Source organism: Penaeus japonicus, unplaced genomic scaffold (assembly GCF_977035675.1).
Source record: "Penaeus japonicus unplaced genomic scaffold, GWHDUDI00000001_assembly GWHDUDI00000042, whole genome shotgun sequence".
Classification (NCBI taxonomy): domain Eukaryota; kingdom Metazoa; phylum Arthropoda; class Malacostraca; order Decapoda; family Penaeidae; genus Penaeus; species Penaeus japonicus.
Window position 1 is genome coordinate 8,452,319 of NW_028234444.1, and position 15,000 is coordinate 8,467,318.

At 41.6% G+C, this 15,000-nt stretch overlaps 1 protein-coding gene across 2 annotated transcripts in view; it reads right to left on the minus strand.

The window, feature by feature from the left end:
* Window positions 1-10,585: 10,585 nt before the first annotated feature.
* The window catches only part of LOC122257714 (nuclear receptor subfamily 4 group A member 2-like), a 35,584-nt gene continuing 31,169 nt past the window's right edge, over window positions 10,586-15,000 (minus strand). For both annotated transcript variants that reach the window (XM_086534889.1, XM_086534890.1), the window contains exons 3-5: window positions 12,238-13,763; window positions 11,528-11,706; window positions 10,586-11,171 (exon numbers count right to left, since the gene is read on the minus strand). In XM_086534889.1, the coding sequence (XP_086391015.1) occupies window positions 10,915-11,171; window positions 11,528-11,706; window positions 12,238-13,763 (1,962 nt within the window). In that variant the 3' untranslated portion in view covers window positions 10,586-10,914. The remainder of the gene's footprint in view (window positions 11,172-11,527; window positions 11,707-12,237; window positions 13,764-15,000) is intronic.

The window sequence follows — 15,000 nt, forward strand, 5'->3', positions numbered from 1 at the left end:
TTAAATGCCCATGTTGCCAGATTTGAATTCAGTGAAAAGTGTAACAATCCCGTTTTTTCTTTTGTTGTGTTTCAAATTTTCAAATCTTAGTCTCCCGCAGAGTTTCGGATGATTCAGCACTAATGCATTAAATATTGTACACTATGACAAATCTCCTTGGCTTCCAAATGTAGTTATGGTTGGTCAACAGTGCAATTAGGGTTACATCTAGCCATGGTTTTACCACTCAGGACTAAACACACGTTGTAGAGTTATATTTGTACTCTCCACCCATGGCTGTTGTTGCGCCCTGACATGAAATATGAAGTAATCAAATGCCAAACCATTTTCATAGAGATATACCTACCAGGATGCCCTAGCTCTACATTACTGTAAAAAGCCATAAATTGCATAACACAAAATCAGTAATGTAGGCTAAGAGAAAACCTGTAGTGTCTCACAGCTGTGGGATATGTTTAAAATAAGTGCTTACAATGTAAAGGCAATCTGTGTTGTTTTTTTTCTTCATTCAGCTGTTTGTTAGTATTGAGGTTGGCAGTGACTTAGAATGTGCTGGTCTTGCTCTATTTCTGACCAAATGTTTTTACTCCTTGGTAACAGTATATGATAACCATCACCTGTATGTACAAGGGATTATATCAAATGTCAGTTGATGATGATGTCAAGTATGATAAAATATTGTTCATTGGACTTTCATGTCATTCCCACTTTCATTGTAGGTAATGAGAAAGGCTGTAATGTTATGTAACAAAGGTGTCTGTAAAGAAAAAAGAAAAAGAAAAAAATGTGAATTGTTTTCTGAGGTGTATGGGACCTTAGTGAGGGGGGGAGGTCAACTGTAATTGGAGTCTGTATTTAACAGAAATGCATATCTGATCTGTAACTATGTTCATGATTTCTGTTTACTTTTTTTATTAGTGAGGACTTTATGTTGGCTGAACTAGGACTGGATAAGAACATGTGCTTTAAAGAAGAAATAAGATACATATCATTTCATGAATGTCGATTGATACTTATGTAATTAGGAAACAAACAAGTAAAAGACAAGTACATCCAAACACAAGCAAAAATTGCACACACTATACACTCACAGTACAGCTATACAAATGCCACACTCCTCAAACACTTCAAGCACCCGCACACTCCACACACGCAGACATGCTTTTACATCGTAAATGCATTGACAAGCATTTGCTAATTGGGTTACATATTTCCAATTATTTCTTTTATTTATCAATGTTTTTAATAAAAAAAATGGTAAGCACAAGTTAAGAAGCTTTACAAGAGAGAGTTTAGAGTGAGTTATTGTATTACTGATGTAATATTTTTCAGCTTGTGCTACTGGGTTATGTGCAAGATACTTAGTTTTGTGTGTGTGTAAAATGAAACCAAGAAAGGAATATTCTCTGGCTCCCTTTAGTTGTGATATTAGAAAAGATGCTATTCCTGAGTTATGATGAGTCTTCGGTTCAGTGACATATGCCGTTTTTATGAGAAAGAATAAACAGTGCTTGAAAATGGTTTTGCATGTTATTGAGTTTGTATTTGAAAGGGTAAAACTGCATTATGAAGGTTTGACTAGCAGTATCTTTTCAAGTATTTAGATTTGATATGGAAAATGAAAAAAAAAAATTACACTTCAATCATTCAGAATCTCTGGTTATTGTAAGACTGCATTTATGACAATGTTGACAAGGAATTGATATAGTATTTTCAGTATTTTTGTAGGCTAGAATGTTCATTTACAGTGGTCCACTATACCTAGGTTTAGTACATATTTTGTTCTTTGTTACTTATGAGTTTTGTACTTGGCCAATAGAAGAATTATTGTGTTAAGCTAATGTGAAAATTATATTATTTATGTATCATTGTTTTTATGAGTTTAAGAAAAAATATATAATGATTTATAAGCTCTTATGACTTTCTTTTTTCAGTAAATGTCTCACATGATGCAAGGTAATCCAGATGACCGTACTAACAAAGTGCTCTGTGTATCTTTCATAACACTTTCATTCAAGGAGGAGATAACACCCCAGCATTTGGGATGTGCTACCCCTCTCACTCACCTTTGTTTTTTGTGCAAGTTCTCAGACATGTAAGAGCCATCTGTATACGTAGTTGCACTCACAAATGTGCTTACACTAACATAAACACTTATGCTAGACGATAAACATGAGCACAGTCACTTTGCACATACAGGCACAAAACACTTAATCAAAGTTGGACGTGCATGTTTACTGCCTAAAGAGAGAAAATGCCATGTAAGATAATGTTGAAATTTTGATACAGCACCCATATAATTGATTAGGATTAAATGAAGAGGGGATTGGTGATTAAGACTTCATAAGTTATTGATTTGTTATATACATGCGTCAGTTTCATCTTTATCACTACCAGTTCCTATGTGAGCACAATATATGATTGGTTGGAGATAGCATTATATATATATAATATATCATCAAAATAATTTGAACTCCATTATGCCACTGAGCATATTCCAAATTATAAAACTGAATGATGCCTTTGGGATATTTTCAGAGTTGAAATGATTTTTACCTTCAGGTATTTTCAGTGTTATAAAGTGAATTTTGCCTTTGGTGTTTTCAGGGTTATAAACTGAAACATGCCTTTAGGTGTTTTCAGAGTTGTAACTAGCTGTAATACATATTTTTATCTTGAAGTTTGGGTTTGTTTATCCTTACATTTTGAGGGAAAAACCTATGCAGTATGTAAAAGAACATTGAATTTAGGGTGGATTCTAGCTGATGGGGTAGATTCTTTTGATTTAGTAAAACAGCTTTGAAAAAAAGAAAAAAAAAAATCTTGAATTCTGGTGAGATTATTTACTTTCCCTGTACCAAACTGATTTTTCAAATTAAAGGATGAAATTAAACACCACATTCATCTTTCATTTATATTATCTCAAAAATAGGAAAAGTGAGAACAGCGGATGAGACAGGCTTATAACCATATTGACAGAGTTGGGTACATCTACAAAATGACGCTGATATCACAAGTATAGACTCTTGAAGATTCTCGGGGACAAAAATCCTGGATTGTAAGCAGTGGCTTGCAAGACACTGAATGCTGGGCATGTGAGAAAATACATTGTGTACAGAGGAACAGTTGGTTCTGGATACATTGAACAAAGACGCTTGGTATAAAAGAAATAAATGGTGCCAAGTTCATGGAACAGCATTATTTTTTTTCTTTAAACGTATGGAACTTAAGAGTTTAGTATCGAATACTAGAAAAGTGTTTGCTACAATGAGAGGTGATAGTATGTTAGACGATGAATGCAAGGTTTAGCTGGACATAGTGCAAGGCAGATGTTGAGTAGGTGTTTTCATAGAAGCTGCAAGGGTTAAGAAAGATAGAAAAAAAATTATGAATAAAAAAATAGTTCTAGTTAAGCACGTGTAAATGTAAACGAAATATTTTGTAAGAAATTATAATCTTGTGTTCTAGATATACTATATATATTTTTTTTTTCTTCGAAATGGAGATAGTGGGGAGTGATGGCATACAAAAGCACAGCACATAGAAGACATCAATAATTGAAAAAAAAACTGAGAAGAGTTGAAAACTAAGGCGAGGACATTGTGGTTCAAATGATTCTAAACTTGGAATGCTACATCAGAGAGAGAATATTATACATAAAGAAGAATTACAGCTCTATCAACTCTGGCGCTCAGATAGAGGCCATTCTTGTATATAAAGACATTTTGAATTGCCAACATTTTTTAACGGTCCAGTTGTGAGATCAGTGACATTTTCCATTTATCCAAATTCATGAAAAAATAAGTTACTTTCAATAACCTAGGTGAGTGAGTCCGAGTTTGTTTTTAAAGAGCCACAACTCGGCCAGGCATTATCTGAAAAACACTTCATACTTTTTGTAAGAGCAAGTAACATAACGTAAGTCTTCATGACAACAAGAGATTTTTTTTATTCAACATGTAGGCATTAACAATAATATGAACACTTATACACTTAATATAATGACTTTTATGACGCAAAAAACAGCAGAAAAATTCAAGTTTCACATCGTATTTATTTTTCAGATGATATGATGACATTAAGACACTTGGACCGTTTAAAACGAGAAACAGTATACACTGTCGGGCAAGATGGCGCAAGATTCCCAAACAGAACCTTTTGTTTCGCCATTTTCTTTCCACGCCCGACGAAAAAAGTGGATACAGGCATACCAAAAAACTGCCTGCGTAGAAGACATAGCACTAAAAATAAAAGAAAAAAAGAAAAAGATGGCGGTGATAATTCGTATAATCTATTAACTTCACCATATTTTTATGTCATCAAAACTATGTACAATCAATATCTAGGACAAAAAAATAAATTACAATACTCGCATACACAACCCACCGACAACAAGCAAACTGTTGATCGTCAGAGGACATGTATGAAGTATCTCAATCTAGTAGTAATCTATATATTAAACTATAATTCTTAAGATGAGATGGTAACCCACACATACGGCTAGAATAGGTTAAGCTTGACTGGTAACACCATCAGTTTGTAACACAAACCAACCTCAATGAGCTGTACTGCTGAATAAATATGTATATATTTATATATATATGTATATATTTTCTATCTTGTTTTCACTTTTGATAAGTTTTCTTCTTTCTGACTTAACCGACGACCTTCGCTTTACAAAACAGCTTATACTGGTTGGAGTATGTTTGGTCACACCCTCTGTCTTACGACCCGTGTGTGTGTGTGTGTGTGTGTGTGTGTGTGTGTGTGTGTGTGTGTGTGTGTGTGTGTGTGTGTGTGTGTGTGTGTGTGTGTGTGTGTGTGTATGTGTATGTGTATGTGTGTGTGTATGTGTATGTGTGTGTGTATGTGTATGTGTGTGTGTATGTGTATGTGTATGTGTATGTGTATGTGTGTGTGTATGTGTATGTGTATGTGTGTATGTGTATGTGTATGTGTGTGTGTATGTGTATTGTATGTGTGAGAGAAATGTGTATGCTATGGTATGTGTATTGTATGTGTATGTGTATGTGGTATGTGTATGTGTATGGTGTATGTGTTTGTGTATGTGTGAGTATGTGTGTGTGTGTATGGTGTGAGTATTGTATGTGTATGTGTGTGTATGTGTATGTGTATGTGGTAAGTGTGTGTGTATGTGGTGTTTTATGTTGTATTGTGTGGTGTGTAGTGTGGTGTTATGTGTGTAATGTGTATGTGGGTATGTGTGTGTTGTGTAGTTATGTATGTGTATGTGTAAGTTGTATGTTGTGTGTATGTGTATGTGTGTATGTGGTAACGTGTGTATGTGTATTGTGTGTGTATGTGTATTTTATGTGTGATGTGTTTGGTAAGTTGTTTTGTATATAAGTGTGTATGTGTATGTGTATGTGTATGTGGTGTATTTTTGTATATGTGTGGTATGTGTATTGGGTATGATGTATGTGTGATGTGTGTAATGTGTATGTGTATGTATGGTGTTTGTGTGTATGTTGCGTATGTTTATATGTGTGTATGTTGTATGTTAAGTGTAGCTGTGTGTATGTGTATGTGTATGTGTATGTGTGTATGTGTATATGTGTGTATGTGTATGTGTGTGTATGTGTATGTGTATGTGTATGTGTGTGTATGTGTATATGTGTGTATGTGTATGTGTATGTGTATGTGTGTGTATGTGTATATGTGTGTATGTGTATGTGTATGTGTATGTGTGTGTATGTGATAGTTGGTATGTTGTGGCTGTGTATGTGTTTGTATGTGGTATGATTGTAGGGTATAGTGTATATGGTTGATGTGTATGTGTGTGTAATGTGTAATGGTGTGTTATGTGTATGGTGTAAATGTATGTGTGTGGTTATGTGTAACGTGTGTGATTTGTATGTGTATGGATGTATATTGTATATGGGTGAATGTGTATAAAGTTATGTGTATGTGTGGATGTGAGTGTATATTTTGTGTATGTGAATGTGTATGTGTGTGTATGTACATGAGTGTGTGTATGTATGTGTATGTGTGGTATGTGCATGTGTGTATGTGTCGTGGTATGTTTGTATGGTGTATGTGTGTGGTGTATGTGTAGTTGTGGTGTATGTCGTGTATGTGTATGTTTGTAATGTGTAATGTGTTATGTGGTGTATGTGTATGTGGTATGTTGTATGTGATAAGTGTGTATGTGTATTGTGTATGTGTATGTGTAAGTGTATATGTTGTATGTGTAGGTGTATGTGGTGTATTGTGTATGTGTATTGTATATGTATGTGTATGGTGTGTATGAGTATGTGTTTTGTGTATGTGTATGTGTTGTAAGTGTTTTATATGGTGTATGTGTGTGTTGTTGTGTGTAATTGTGTTTATGGATGTAAATGTGTGGGTATGTGTGTGTTGTGAGTGTGTGTGTGTGTGTATGTGTATGTGTAATGTATGTGTGTGATGAGTAGTGTATGTATGTGTATGTGTATGGGTTATAGTATTCGTGTATGTGCGTGTATGCATGTTATGTGATAGTGGTATGTGAAGTATGTGTATGTGTAATGTATGTGTTATGTGTCGTGTTACGTGTGTCAGATGTGTATGTTGGTTTATGTATGTGGGTATGTGTGTGTGTATGGTGTATGTGTATGTGAATAGGTTGTATGTGTATGTGTATGTGTATGGGTGTGTATGTGTATGGTTGTGATGTGTATGTGTTTGTGTAATTGTATGTGTATGTGTATGTGTATAGTATGTGTATGATTGTATGTATGTGTATGTATGTGTATATGTATGTGTATTGTATGTGTATGTGTATTGTATGTGTATGTGTATGTGTATTGTATGTGCATACATATATGTATATGTATGTGTATGTGTATGTGTGTGTATGTGTATGTGTATGTGTATGTGTATGTGTATGTGTATTGTATGTGTATGTGTATGTGTATGTGTAATAGTGTATATGTATGTGTGTGTGATATGTCTATATGTAATTATATATGTATGTGTATGTGTATATATATGTGTATATATATGTATATATTAGTGTGGTAGGGGTTTTTGTGTATATATATGTGTAAGTGTATGTGTATGTGTATAAAACACACACACACACACAACAACACACACACACACACACACACACATAATGTATGTGTATGTGTATGGTATGTGTATGTGCCCATGTATGTGTATGTGTCTGTGTATGTCTATTTGTATGTGTGTGTGTATTGTATGTGTATGTGTAATGTATGTGTATGTGTATTGTCTGTGTATGTGTATTGATGTGTATGTGTATATGTATGTGTGTGTAAGTGTATGTGTAAGTGTATGTGTATGTGTAAGTTTATGTGTATGTGTATGTGTATGTGTATATGTATTAGGGGTATAAGTATATGTTGGGGGGGGGTGGGGTATGTATATGTGTTTATGTGTGTGTATATGTATATATATGTGTATGTGTATGTGGATGTGTAGGTGTATGTGTATAGGTATATGTATTGTATGTTTATGTGGGGTGGTGGTATGTACACACACGCACACACACACAACACACACACCACACACACACACCACACACACAATCGACACACACACACACACACAACACACTACACACACACACACATTAACACACATAGGATATGTATATGTATGTTTATGTGTATTGTATGTGTATGTGTATGTATATTGTATGTGTATGTGTATTGTATGTGTGTGTAGTGTTTATGTATGTGTATTGTATGTGTATGTGTATGTGTATTGTATGTGTATGTGTATGTGTATGTAGTATGGTGTATGTTGTATTGTATCGTAATTGTATGTGTATGTGTATATGTATGGTTGTATGTGTTTGTCGTGGTATGTGGAATTATGTATATGTATGTATGTGTATGTGGTGTGTATGTGTATGTGTATATGTAGGTGTATGTGTATGTGTATTAGTGTATGTGTATGTGTAGGTGGTGTATGTGTATGTGTAATGTGTATGTAGATATATGTATGTGTATAGTGTGTGTGTATGTGTATGTGCATATGTGGTACTGTGTATGTGTATATGTATGTGTATGTGTGTAAGAGTATGTATGTGTATGGTGTAAGAGTATGTGTAGGTGGTGTGTATGTGTATATTTGTGTATGTGTGGTTATGTGTATGTGTATGTGTATGTGTTGGAAGTGATTGTATGTGTATGTGTGTTTGGGGTATGTGTATGTGAGTAATGTATGTGTATGTATATATGCATGTGTATGTATGTGTATGTATATATGCATGTGTATGTATGTGTATGTATATATGCATGTGTATGTATGTGTATGTATATATGCATGTGTATGTATGTGTATGTATATATGCATGTGTATGTATGTGTATGTATATATGCATGTGTATGTAGTTTTGGTTTGTATGTGTAGGTTGTATGTATTGTATGTGGGTATGTGTATGTGTATGTGTTTGTGTTGTATGTAGTGTATTGGGTATTGGGGTATGTGTATGTGTATGTGTATGTTGTATATGTATGTGTATGTGTATGTAGTGTATGTGTAAGTGTATGTATGTTATGGTGTATGTGTATGTATGTGTATGTGTATAGTGTGTGTATGTATATTGTGTATGAGAATTGTATGTGTAAGTGTATGTGTATTTGTATATGTGTGTGTGTGTGTGTTATGTGTGTATGTGTGTGTATGTGTATGTGTATATTTATGTATGTGTATGTGTTTATGTGTGTATTGTATGTATGGTATGGTGCTAGGTGTATGTATGTGTATGGTATATTGTGTATGTTGTAGTATGTATGAGTATGTGTATGTGTGTATGTTTGTGTATGTGTATGTGTGTATGTGTGTGTATGTGAACGCAATGTTCAAACAGGATCCCACCCAAAGAGTCCCATGGGCGCCCTCACACGTAAATTTGTTGACCATACACCTAGGGCGTGAGGGCGGCCACGAGAACTACTATCCAGACAAATTAAGGCCGGTTAGGTCTTTTGGGGGAAGGGGCGAGGGGGGGAGGGTCAAAAAGGGGTAGGGAGGGAGGGAGGGAGGGAGAGGGGGGATAGGCCAGGAAAGACACCTACCCACAACGAAGGAGTTGGTACTGGGATCAAAGGTGAGGGGAGGGAAGGGGAGGGAAGGGGAGGGGAGGGAAGGGAAGGGAAGGGCGATGGGGATGGGGAAGGGGGGAAGGGTAGGAGGGAGAATGAGTGAGGGTAGTGCATGTGAGGGGAGGGAGGGAGGGAGACAGAAACCAGGAGAAGCACTTTCCACTTCATAGTGCTGATCCTGTGAGGTTGGTTGGATTCAGTGGACGTCAGTTACATTGAAAAAATGTGAACACTGAATATATGACACGAAATGACATATAATACTGACTAAAACATAAAAGGCAAAACAGTGACCAGACAACGTTAAAATTGGGACACAATATAGGCTTGAAGCCATGGCAATAATAGTCTCGTCAGCAGAGTTACAGACGGGCGCCGCGTATAGGCTACAGGTACTTAAAACTTCCACAGGAAAAATTAGTTCTAGCAGCACATTGGGGGACTTCCAACCCTTCTATGTAACTCCCAGCTAGACCAAAAAAGCGTTAGTAGGTCAGTTACTCCATAGTATTATCACCGGGCCAATACACAGTTAACGGAGACAAAAAAATAAGATTCAAAACACGGATTCTGGAACAGGCGCCCCTTTGTAGGAGGAATCGCATCCTATTTCCAAGGGGATCGGCGCGCTTCTGACAAAAGAAGCGCGCGTCCCGTAGGAGGAAGTGGTAACGAGAAGGGCCCAAGGAACCTTATTGCAATATTTTTTTTGTTGCATCTTGTCTTGTCCAATGCTAGTTTTGAATTCTACAGCACCATCGAGTAGGTATTGGTTTAAGAATTATAAATAAAAAATCAGAAGACGAGATCTTCTTTGGCATCATTGCGTTCAAATAGGTATTCCACTTTTGAGGGGGAGGGGGCGTATGATTCTGTATCACAGAGTAAAGACCTCCAAACATAAATGGGGGAAGGGGGGATCAGCATAGCCGACAAGATTACGGAGATCTCATATTATAGAGCCTAAGTGATACAGAATTCATTGGTAAGAGCTTCTTTCGCTCTTGGTTGATGCTGGCGAAGTGAGAGTTCCTTGGACCAATTCTGGTTCCCGGTTCTGCGACATTGGGATTCAAGGAGCCCAAATTATAAGAGTATTTATGTACAGGGTTTTGTACAATTACCTATGCACAAGGTAAGGCCGAAAATATTGTATTTCAGACTATTCTAAGTTGACTTAAAAGTAATTACAAAAATACGGAATCAAGCTTTACTGAGCTCAAAGTATAAACAATATTCTCATTACTCATCCTTCAAATCTTTTTTTCCAGTAAATCACAGAATGACTAGTTTGTCAAGGGCGTCCCACCGAACTGACAAGTCTCATAACATGCACACCAGAGCTTTCATACTCGCATGCCGACAAGGCCGAACAAACCACCAAGGGCCTTTCTCTTTATACCAATTGTTGAAAATATAATGCATTCATACTCTCAATAAAATCTGTAAATCTGAAGTGTGTATGCACGTACACTGCCCCTTCGTCACGTGACAACTACAATGCACTCTTACTTTTGTTTTTTATTCTATGGGCATGACTCCGTGGAGGAGTGTACATAGCTTCCTGCACGGGGGTATGTTTACATGAGGAGCGTGGCCACTCGAACCGCAGACCTGGCTGGGTGTGGGCAGTGGGCAGCGTTGACGCGGGCGGGAAGGTAACACGGGAATCTGGCGTCGTCGCCCTCTGCTTCTCCGGCAGGCCCATGGCCACGTCAACTCGACCAAGGGTCCCAGCTTCGTCAGGAGCCAGCTCATAACACGACTTCGAAAAAGAAGATCGTTGAGCCTAATGGTTTTACAGTCTTGAGACGTTTTCTCGTTCTCTCTCCGCGATTCAGAAAGGAAGGCTGGACACGAACATGTTCTCTATCAGCTGGGGCGCCGGGACCAGGTCCTCCAACTTCAGGTAGAAGATCCTCTGCAGACCTTGCACGGAGAGCGACCGGAGCTCCGGCAACTTGCCCAAGATGCGCGAGAAGTAGTGAGGCTTCTTCTGGGCGTCGGCGTTGTAGGTCACGTGGTCTCTCAGCGAACTGATGATCTTCATCTGCAATTGCTCCACCTTCTTGGTGTCTTTGAGTCCATGTCGCTCTGCAAGGCAATGCACACATTAGACATTGCTAAGGAAGTATCTTTTACGCGTGCTGTATTTTGAGCCGTCACTATGTATAAGATAGAGATGATAATTAAATCATCTCCCTTCCTCTCTCTTTCTCTCTCTCACTCTCTCTCTCTCTCACTTATATATCTATAAATGTAAACGTACAAACACACCCAAAATGAAAATACAGACAGGTAGCTAAACACACACACACACACACACACACACACACACACACACACACACACACACACACACACACACACACACACACACACACACACACACACACACACACACACACACACACACACACACACACGCGCCAGCCTTCCTTCCTCCTCACCTGTAATGATCGTCAGAGCGGAGAGGCAAGCAAATGCTGAAATATCCAATTCCATCGATTTTAGCGATGCTGAGAAATCCAGGATGCCTTGTAGCCACTCGCCGAAGGACCATTCACACTGGGACCTGTGCAACACTCGGCCGCTGTCGAACACGAACTTCGTGTCGTCGGGGTGGTTCCTGGAGAGGGGGACGAGGGGGGGGGGGGTTAGCAGACTGTAGGAACACTGTATGCATCATGGCGGGACGATTGGTGTGTGATGACGTGGGTTGTGGATGATGCTGACTGTGGTGATGGTTGTAATGACGATGGTAACGTTACTAATGATAATTATTAACACGTCAATAGCGATACAGGAGTAATCGCAATATTATAAAATATAAAATGACATTATTAATATTAGTAATCACGGCGCTATATTCGATAGTTTTTATTACTGTATCCGTACTACCATTTCATAGCTAAAATTTTGTTGTTATGTTTCATCTTTATTACTATTATCTCGTAACATATAACGCTTATTCATAAATATTAGAAACTAAAATAAGTGTAACATAGAGGCTATATAAGTGACCAATAGATACACATTTAGTGCATATAACTTGATGCAACTCTAACAATCTACCCGAGCTTCCTGAAAGGTAATCCCTGCACAGGTACTAACTGCTGTCAAACTGTCAAGAGGAACCGCGAGGCCTCGAGCTACTTACATGAGTCTGTAGGCTACTCTTAAGACGAAGAGCTCGAGTGAGGCTGACTGGAAGAGGAGGTCTTGGTCTTCGCGGGCGAGGTCGTGGTAGCCGGGGATCTTCTCGGCGAAGTGTCGGATGACTTCGATGCTTGAGGTGAGGAGGTTGTAGAAGAGCTGGATGCGCTCGGCCTCGGTGGTCGGGGAGTCGCCGCCGCTGGAGGGCTCGCGGTAATGCGAGTAGTCGAGGTTGGACACGTCCGGGGTGGTGTCCACGTGCGCCCGCACCAGCGCCGTGATCAGGGACACGGGCGGGGAGGGCGGGGACTCCTGGGGACTTTTCGGCTTACTGGGCAAGCGTCCTCGGCGACCCTTCAGGCTGTCGGTCCTCACCACCTCCTTGACCATCCCGACGACCAAACACTTTTGGAATCGGCAGAATTGACATCGGTTGCGGCGGCGCTTATCTACAGGGCAGTTTTTGTCAGCGAGACAGACGTATTTGGCGTTTTTCTGGACGGTTCGCTTGAAGAAGCCTTTGCAACCCTCGCAGGTACGCACGCCATAGTGCTGACAGGCAGCGGTGTCGCCACACACGGCGCACAGCTGTGATGGCGACTGTGGCTTTTGATCGGAGACGGGGCGCCCGGAGGCCATGGGGGGCAGGTGTGAGCGCATCAGGGAAGGGTCCATGTGTTCGCCTGCTCCCTTGCGGGCCAAGAAGGGCATGGGAGGAGTGCTCGAGGTGGAGGCGCCGGGCATCTCCGGGTAGTGGTGGGACGTGGAGGGACGCATGTACTGGTCTGGATGGAGGGGCTGCAGAGCATCGTAAGTGGGGGCGTTGGGGTAGAACTCGCCGCTGAACGTCTTGGTCGGGCCAGAGTAGCCGTGTGTGACGGGAACGGAAGGACTTGGGTAGGGCGCAGGTCTGGCGTACACCTGGGGCGAGTGGGTGTAGGCCTCGAAAGGACCTGTGGTTTGTTGTTGTTGCTGTTGCTGCTGCTGTTGTTGTTGCTGCTGTTGCTGTTGTTGCTGCTGATGTGTATTTAACTGGGCTTGCTGCTGTAGCTGTTGCTGCGGGGAAGCCTGAGGGAAGGTCTGGTGGGCCGGCGGGGGCTGTGGGTACTCGACAGGCCGCCCGTTGTCGGTCTTGAAGGTGAAAACATCAGCGTCCAGCGGTCTGTACCGTGGAGAGTAAGTCTCCTGGAAGCTTGGGAGAGCTGCAGCCGCTGCCGCTGCGGACGAGGCAGCGGAGACTGCGGCGTGACCTGGCGATCCGGGCGGTGGCGTCCCCGAAGACGGGTGGCTGATGACGGGCTTGAGGTCCTCGAGGGGAGCGGCCGCCAGCAGGTAGTCGGTCTGGAAGACATCGGTGAAGGAGGCTTCACTCCCGCCCTCACCGTAGCTCGGCGCCGGCGTGGCTGTGAACGCGGAGCTTATCTTGAACTCTTCGCTGGTCGTTCCGCTGAGCGAATCATCTCCGAAGGTGGACGCCAGACCGTAGGACGCGGACAGGGCTTCAGCCACACTCGGGTGGAGAAGGGATTGCTGCGGAAGAAGAAAAGCCGGTTAGTGATGCGCACTCGTAACGACTGCAGCCATACAGACATACATACATACATACTCACACACTCACACACATATATCCGAACAGATCATGCTCAGGCATGCACATACATCGACAAAGAAGAGAAGAGGGTGCGAACAAGAGAGCAGACACGAGCAGACTAACAGCGGCAGCAGCAGCAGCAGCAGTAGCAGCAGCATCTGCCATGCAGTGTGCGGTTGCGGTATGAGATAACCACAGCGACCACGAGCGTAACGCGGCGCTACCGGTGGTGTCCAGCTACACTGTGCCGCAGGACAGTGGGTGCTGGCAGGTGCGTACCGGCTCAGGCGAGGGTGCGGCGGCGCTGAGCCCGGCGCGCCCGTCGGCGTCGAGGCTGGCGGGCGGCGCCGCGGCCGAGGGCGACTCGGCGGTCAGCAGCACGGGCGTGACGGAGAGCGGCGTGGCGCCGGGGGAGGCCGAGGAGGCAGGCAGCGCCGAGACCACGACGAGCGCTTGCGTGGTCGCGATGCTCAGGTTGACGGGCAGAAGCGTCGCGAGCGTGGGCGGGGGTGAGGGCGTCCTGCTGGGCGGCTTGTCCTCCATGTCGTGGGTGTTGTGGGCGCGGAGCTCGTATTCTCGCCCCATCAGTGCGGGCGTGGGCGTGGGCGGACACAGCCACGACAGTGCCAGCGGGGGGGCGCCAGCGGGGACGGCGGAGCACCACACGACCACGCAGTCCTCGGCGCCCTCAATCTTGCCTTCACTGTTAACTGCTCGATCAACACTCTGTGGCGCCGCACTTCAAAAGGGTTATGAGACATTGGGTGTTGGATAACTAAAGGACAGTTTTTGGGTTTGAATGTGAGTCCTCTTTCTCACTTGTGTGTTTCGAATCTATAAAACCTCAAGTGCAAACTATGACTTTTTGTGGGGGGAGAGTTAATAACTTTTTGGTATCTTTTCTCTTCAAATAATATCTATGTAAGTATATTTCTCACATTATTTCCAAAAATAAGTACATCGAAAAAATAAGGTAGACAAGCTTTCTATAGTGACAATGTTGGTGCCGTCGAGGTGGCTGCAGGCCGGCTACTGCTGCTACATGGTGCCATGGCACTAACTCGGTTGCAGGCCACGTAGGCTCATGACCTCCCTACATCCTGGCACTCTCTCTCCCTCTCTCTCTTTCTATCATTCTCCCTCTCTAGTTCGCCTTTCTCTCCAATTCTCTCTCTC